Below are 7,779 nucleotides of genomic sequence, written 5' to 3'. Positions count from 1 at the left end.
AAAATTAAAGCCCCTGCCTTTTAACTTTGAAGTCAAGAGGATGTAAATATTTTAAAGTGCTCCTTTAGTAAATAGTATTATTGTTTGTCTTTTCATGGGGTAGGGATATTGACTCTGATAAAATACTTCTCTCAACGTCCGCTTCTGATTTAGCCCTGAAGACCACAGCTTTGTTCAGATAATTGTGTGAAGTTCAACAAAGCTCTGAGCACACACAGGAGCCTAACAGTCACTTTCATGGTATATGTCTTTCCTCTTCAGGAAACATCTATGGATAATATTTTATCACCACAGCAGAAATGAAGTGTAAATGAAGGTCCTCAGTCTGAGTCTCTGAGTATCTAGGTAGAGCCTAGTGTGAGGTACATTTAGAGCTGGGACTTGATCTTTAATTCTCAAAGTCCCTGAACCAGCAACATCATTGTCATGTGAAATACCAGATCCACTGAAGAATAATAAAATAGGAGGCAGCCATTTTTTTGTATTGTTTTAACCCACAGGTCATACTGATAATGCAGTTTAGTTTGAAAATTTCAAGAACAGATGACCCCTATTGCCTCAAATTACCAAAATGCTACCATGAAGAGACCAAATACTGCCCTTACTAGTGCCATGTTACATAATGGCATTCAATTATTCTTGTAGTCTGAAAAAAGCATCACAATCAAGACTAACATAGTCATGATTTTTAGACCAGTAACATTTGCTAGAGAAAATGTGTATTAGCTGGCTTTCCCCCATTCAGCAGGCACCCACATACATCATTTTAAAAAACAGTGGACATCTCAAGTTCAATCTTGGTTCTCCTCACATTTATAGAGGAGGATATTTTATAATAGATACAGCACAGGCATTTCACATCTATTTCTGCAAACCTGTGCTCCATAGAAATTTCTCTCACTTTCCTTCATCCAGAAGGTTGGCACGATAACAAAGTTGCTCAAACCGTTCAAGGAGGGGCTCTCACCCAGGGGAAACAGGCAGTGTTCAGGGTGCAAGAAGCCTATGGCATTTCAAGACTAATTTCAAATAGATCTGGTTTCTCAATGTGACTCAGTGAAGTAGGATGGAAATGGTTTGACCTGAAGATCAAAATGTAAGACAGGAGCAGACACCTTTAGCTTTCCTGAGGTGTTTACAAATGAGCAGAAAAAATGCTTTGAAATGACAGAAAACTAGACTGGCTGGCAGAGACTAAAACAAAAAAGCTGTGTGTCTGTTGCGGGGGGGGGGGGGGGGGAGCAAGACAGAGAGAACTAGAGAGACAGGGGAAGGGACAGAGTGAGACAGAGAGAAGGAGAGAGGTGGGGGATGGGGGAGGAAGAGATGGAGACAGAAAGAACTAGAGAGAACAGAGAAATGGGGGAAGGAAGAGAAAATGAGACAGAGAGAACAAGAGGAAGCAGGAGAGGGAGGGAGAGAGAGAGAGAGAGAGAGAGAGAGAGAGAGAGAGAGAGAGAGAGATAGAGTGATCCCAATAGGGGTCAAGGGTCAAGTTCAGGGGTCAGTTCTCACCCTTTCTTGAGAAGGTCCTCTCCCTCCCAAACTGTTTTGACAGGTGACATTACTTTACAACCAACCCCCCCACCCCCACTCACTTCTTTAAGCAGTTAAACCAGCCCCACTTTTGCACTAAAACAAATGTTCTTATTGCCTCACAGCTCAGCACTAGCTGAGGTTCTGCCTAACCAAATAAACTTCCACCCTTGAGATTATCTTCTTAAAGAAAGAAAGCAACAACAAAAGAGACAAGTGTCGATCTTGCCATGAAAATAGCCAAACAACTCAGGGCTCCATTTTCCTGCAGCAGCTTTAATTGGATGATCCAAAAGCATTTATTTATTTTACAGTACTTAGTAGAAACACGTTTTCAAAAGCCTGTCTTGCCTTCCATGACCTCTGGGAAGCCTCTGGAGAGGTGATTAATGCACCAGCAATCTAGTTCTCTGTCCACCTTCAAGTATTTTCTGAGCTATATACTTGGCAACACTTTTGTTCAAAGCCTTCCAAATCATGAGAAAAGAGGGCCACCAAAAGCATTTTAAAAAGCAACCCCTCCAACCGTGCTCGACACATCTTCAAAATGTGCCAACACTTTAAATGTGCAACACTTTCATCTACTTAAGCAAATACATTTGTTCAAACATAAGAATGAGTTCTTGTAAAAACATTATTTTTCAATTTATATACTTGGAAGCAGAATCACTTCTGACACTAATGGAGATGTGAGATCAGAGCTGGAAAATAAACAAAGGTCGGTACAGGCAAAATGTTCTTCCTCCTCAAAGAATGGGGAGATGCAACTTGGATGGAGACAAAAAAAAAAAAAAGAAAAAAAATTAAGGCAATATATATTGATATCACTTTAAAGAAACCTGTGATCTCTTGTGATCTCTTTTGGCTTTATCAAAGGAGTAAATTACTTACTTAAGACTCTTCAGACATCAGTTTTGCCTCGTGAACCTATGGTATAATATCTTATAGATACTTTGTTATTCTGTAAAGATTATTGTAATGGAGAGCCCAAGCAAAATACAAATAAGACACTAACACATATTGCCTCCTACTTTTTAAAATTTGTGGCCAAATACAAGGGGAGCAAGGGACTCCTCTTCCTATTGTTTACTTTTTGTTTTCAATCTAATGATTTGGTTCCAAATAAAAACTCTGGAAGGGTTGAAATAACCACTAAAATAATGTACTCCTTACGCTGTAGAGCGCAGGGTGTGCGAGATCAAAGTTAAGAACATGTCTGACTTAGTGTGGGGCACAAACAGACAACACGAAACCAAGACAAATAGAAAATACCCCCGTTACTCTGCCAGATCTATGTTGCTTTCCCAGACCTAAGAGGGTGTTGTTAGCTGGGTGCTTGCCCCTTTGCTACCAACAGTAAAGTTCACTGTTCTTCAGCAAAGCAATAATGATACACTTCCTCATCTGGGGAGTCAGATGCCATGGTCATACCCTGTGATTCTTAGGCCTTGAAACTTTTCTCCATTTTTAAAGACTTGGAAACAGTGTTATCCAATTTTTCATAGAATTCTATCTTCAAAATGTGACAAATAACTCTGGAAGGCATCATGGACCTGGCCTTGTCCACCTCCTCCTCCACCAGGCACCATTATCTTGGAGCCTATAAACCACTGAATAGGAAACACAAAAACACAAATAGTTTGGGGTTTCTTTAAAAATGACATTTGTATTAAAAGTCTTAAAATGAAGAGACAGTGACTAAATGAGTGGAATTAAAAGTTACAATTTGTTAGAATTCTTCTGGTACATCACAATGAAATTTTGCTCTTTGCTTCTGGAGGAACACCCTGTAACAAATGACAGACACTTTGAAAACAACAGAAAAGGAGAGCTAAAGCCTGAAATGTGAACAAAATGAAGGGGAAAAAAGTCAAGACTTATGGGCTTAACATTTAAAAAAAAAGCTAAAAATTAATGAAGCAAGTCACGAAATAACAGGTCCTATTTATCCTGGCTCTTTCAGGAAGATGCTTAAAGTGGTTTGGGGGAAAGCAGAACAGCAGATTCTGGGATATGGTGGGAATTCACAGGTTGGCACCGGCTGGAACAGCTGAGTTTGAAGGCACTCTGCAGACACAGGGGTGCTGGGGGCCCTGAATCACATTTACAAAGTCTTTGTATTGTATTTTTAAAAGCTAGTCAGCAAAATCTGTCACTGCCAACCACAAAAAAAAAAAGCTATACTTACACTCACACACACACACACACAATAGCACACACAAAAAATGTGCAGATCTGTAACATTTTTCACAGCTGATTAAAAAAAAATACTACCATTCTTTCCCCAGACTCCCCTTTGATACAGTAGGTAATCAAAATAGATTTTTTCCCACAAATATCAGCAGACACTTCCTGGCACCCCACACTGTATTGGCATCAGTGTTAAACAGTCCCAGTTCACATGTGCAATACTTCAGATTGGATACACTGTAACAAGAACCCAACTTTGCATAGACATCCTCAGAATCGTAATCAGTCCCTGGGTTGCCCTTCCAAGCTGGCAGAAAAGGAACCCCTGGTCTTAATTTCCAAATAATCCTGGAAAACAAGAAAAAAAAAAGTTTCATCTCCTCTTCTAGCTCCTTCACATGATTTTCTTGGACCTCTTTCCTTGTGTTAAAACTTGGAACTATGAACAGTTGCTTGGGGGAACCCTCCCCCACTGCCTCCTTCCCCTCCACTTCCTCTGCTTCCCCACCCCCATTTTTTTTCCGGACTTGAAACTTTTGCTTGCCGGTGTCAAGCAGCCAATACAGAGCCTTAATGGCTACTTAAACGGGGAAATATGCATGAACCAAAATCAACGAGGAACATACACGCTGTATAGAGCCATTTTTCCATCAGGGTCTCAGATGTTCAGCAACGGACACCCCCTCGGACGCCGGCTGAAGGCTGGGGATGCTGGCCACACAAGTCAGCCAGGTTCCTCGGACATCCCAGCCAATACAACAAAGTCGTCTCCAATCTCAAAGCAAGAAGACAATCACATTAAGAGAATCGGGTGCGTTTGGCTTTGTGCACAGAGCGAGGCCAGCGCCCGGCAGCAGACGGCGCCTCACAGGATCACGCAGGCCGAGCAGCAGCCCTCGTCGCCGTTGGGCTGTGCCGCGTAGTTCATCTGCCTCACGATCTCTGCGAATAGCTCATCCACTGAGGCTTTGTTTTTGGCAGATGTCTCCATGAAGGGGCAGCTCCACTCCTCGGCCAGGGCCTTGCCCTCGCCATAGGAGACCTCACGTTCGCCCTCCAGGTCCACCTTGTTGCCTACCAGGATCATGGGTACGCGCTCGTACCGCTTCACGCGGATGATCTGGTCCCGCATGGGCTTGATGTCCTGGAAGCTCTGCTGGTTGACCAGGCTGTAGACGAGGATGAAACCCTGGCCATTCTTGATGTACAGGTCCCGCATGGAAGCGAACTGCTCGGTGCCCGCGGTGTCCAGGATCTCCAGCACCGACGGCGACGAGTCCACCTCGATCTCCTTGCGGTAAAAGTCCTCGATGGTCGGGTCGTACTTCTCGATGAAGGAACCTGTTACGAACTGCACGGTGAGCGCGGACTTGCCCACGCCGCCCGAGCCCAGTACCACCACTTTGTACTCTCTCATGGCTCCGTCGGCGCCCTCGTCGCGCCTGCCGCGGCCCCGTCGGGGCTGCGCGCCGGGGAAGGCTGGGCTGGGCGGGCGGGTGGACTTCTCCCCTTCAACTCCGCAGGAAATACCCCGGCGAGAGTAGCCCGGTAGCACGGGCTCGCCAACAGGCTAGCAGAGCCCCGCGCCGGGCCGACCGGCTGCGGGGGCGCGTCCCTAGGGCGCGGGTCCCGGGTTCCGCAGCAGTCCTGGCTGAGGACCCTGAGGACAATGCGCGCAACCGGAGCAAGACAACGGCTGGAGCTCTTCGCCACGGCAACCTGGGAGGGCCGGGAGGCGGTGGCGGCTGGTTGCAGAGGCGGCTGCTAATTGCGCGTCCGGCTGAGACACGCGTGGCATAAGTCCCCGCAGAACGTGCGTCCAGCTCGGTGGCCCATCACTCTCTCCTCTCTCTCTTCTCTCCCGCAGCCTCCGCTGGGCGAGGGCTTCCTACTCGCCGCGCGCAGCCCGGCCCTCCCCGCCCAGTCGAGCATGCCCAGTGCGCCGCCCCGGGTGCCCCGCCCGAGCTCCGCTCCGGCTTTTCCGTCGCATCGGGAGGAGGCGCGGCAGAGGGTGTGGCAAGCAGGGATTGGGCGGGGCGGGGCGGGGGCGGGGCGGCGCGAATCTTGGAACTGGGCAGTCCCGGTTGTGTGTGCCTGTAGTTGGAAAGCTCCAAACCGAAGCTACTTCTGTCGGGACTCTGCGGGCCTCCTATGGGTACAGCAGGCAGCCGCTCTCTGTGACCTCCTCGTAGGCTTGCCCTGTTAAAAGATAGACACCTGTCCCCGAGCCCAGGCCGCCGCGCGCCTCTCAGGATCGTACACTTGCAGGGCATTTTTCAGGCAGGGAAAGGTAGCAGAGGCTCGTGCCCCCACTTGGCCTGATGTTCCCGGGTCATTTCCCCGCGAAGACCTCGGCTTGAGTCCCTGTCCGGTCGAGGAGCTAGGGGTGGGAATTTGTGGGGCGCTGCAGCCTTCAGTTGCGGGGTCATCCTCTCTCCCCTTTGGCTAGAGCCAAATCCTGGCTAATGGATCGAGCCGCGCGGAAGGCCCGCAGCTCCCGCACCGAGTCAGGGCATGCTCAGTCGGCGGAGCAGGTTTGGGGCTTGCAAGTAGGAAGGTTTCGCACCGCACACCCACACGCCAGCTCAAATTACCTCTCCCAAACTCCCAACTCATTGGCCCCAGGATGTGAGTCTCACACCCCCAAATGTTTTCCCATTGGCTGTTGCCGAGGTTTTGTCACTTTAGACAGCTTCATTGGCTGGAGAGTCGCCTCCGCTCAGGATTGGTTATTTATAGAGATTGAGTGGAGAGGCGGAGGCCCAGCTGTTCCTTCTCCACCGCTCCCCGCCCCCTTCCACCCACTGCCTGGGCCTGTGCATCTGAAGCTAAGAGGGGGAAAAAAGGAATTTAGGTGGAGTGCTCCCAACTAAATATAGTCCTTTGTTGGTGTTCGGAAGGGAGTCTGACTTCTTTAAGCCCAGTCACGACCGTCCCTTAAAGGGAGCTGCTAGAGCTCATTGCTGCTCCCCGTCTGCAAGAAACGCGAAAGTTCCTAACTTGATCTCTTCAGGAAGAAAGCTGGGATGAGCAATAAGCCACCGGGAGCTCGTGGCATCAGGGGAGGTGGGGCTGCCCGGGCTTGTCTCTTCCCAAAGCTCTGCTTGATGGGGAGGGCAGTCTGAAGACTTGGCTCCGCTCACTTGCACGGGGATGCGAGGTGACGCCTGGACTTGTCCCGAGTCTCCCAAGTTCCTTGCTAGGAGAGATGTTGAGACCTGTCAGTGTACTGCATTGGCAGCGGGAGCCCGGGGGCGCAGAGGGGTGGAGATCGGTTTTGTGTCAAGTCAACCCGCATTAAATGGCCAGCCTTGCTGTCCGCTGCCACTAGCTTCAGTGAGAACCCTTCAGTGTTGCTTTTGGTTCCAAGTCACAGAGGTACTTAAGGCTCCATTTGGGAGTGAACCTGCTCCAGATTCTTGGCTGCGGGCCCCATGTGGGTGTCCACAGTGACAAGTTTCAGCCAGCAGAACAGGCAGGACCTCAGTATAATCCTGTGCCTTATTGAAGTGGTAGTGCTTTCTCTCTGCCTTGGCTCTGCCATTTAGTGGAGGAAGGGTTTTCATGGTCGACTACTGACGGCTTCGATATAATTATGCTTATATAATTCTTCAGAGAATTATCTCTGAAGCAAACTTTAATATAGCTGGCTAGAACCCTGCCAACATTCTGCCAGTGTTTCTTGTCTGCCAAGTGTTTTCCACGCACTATCTCAATTGCTCCTCATAATAATAATTACCTTTATGCCCGTTTTAAAGATGAAGAAACTGAGGTTTCCAGGTGTTCAATAGCCTAAGAGTAGCAAAGCCAGGATTACAACCTAGGTCTTTGGCAATTAAACGGCTAATGTACTTTCCCACGAGATTATTCCCAGCTTTTCTTCTCAAGTAGAATTTAGTAACAACATAATCAGAGGAACTTTTAAGCTAGAAGTGGACCCTTTGCTATGACCATGCTTTGCCCTCTTCTTGTGGAGATGATATCTCTTTGGACGGTGCTTCCTCATCTATGTTATGACTTCAAGGGATGGGGATTCTGTAATACCTTTCTGTT

The 7,779-nt window shown here is 48.0% G+C and overlaps 1 protein-coding gene across 1 annotated transcript; it reads right to left on the bottom strand.

Moving 5' to 3' along the window:
* Nucleotides 1-1,792: 1,792 nt before the first annotated feature.
* On the bottom strand, nt 1,793-5,173 carry Rap2b (RAP2B, member of RAS oncogene family). Its single transcript, XM_028763570.1, has one exon. The coding sequence runs from the start codon at nt 5,141-5,143 to the stop codon at nt 4,592-4,594; it is 552 nt and encodes a 183-aa protein (XP_028619403.1). The 5' UTR covers nt 5,144-5,173; the 3' UTR covers nt 1,793-4,591.
* Nucleotides 5,174-7,779: the final 2,606 nt, after the last annotated feature.

This window comes from Grammomys surdaster, unplaced genomic scaffold (assembly GCF_004785775.1).
Source record: "Grammomys surdaster isolate TR1022 unplaced genomic scaffold, NIH_TR_1.0 139, whole genome shotgun sequence".
NCBI classification, from domain to species: domain Eukaryota; kingdom Metazoa; phylum Chordata; class Mammalia; order Rodentia; family Muridae; genus Grammomys; species Grammomys surdaster.
Note: the sequence above shows the minus strand (reverse complement) of the source record. Positions and strands in the feature narration are given on the sequence as shown.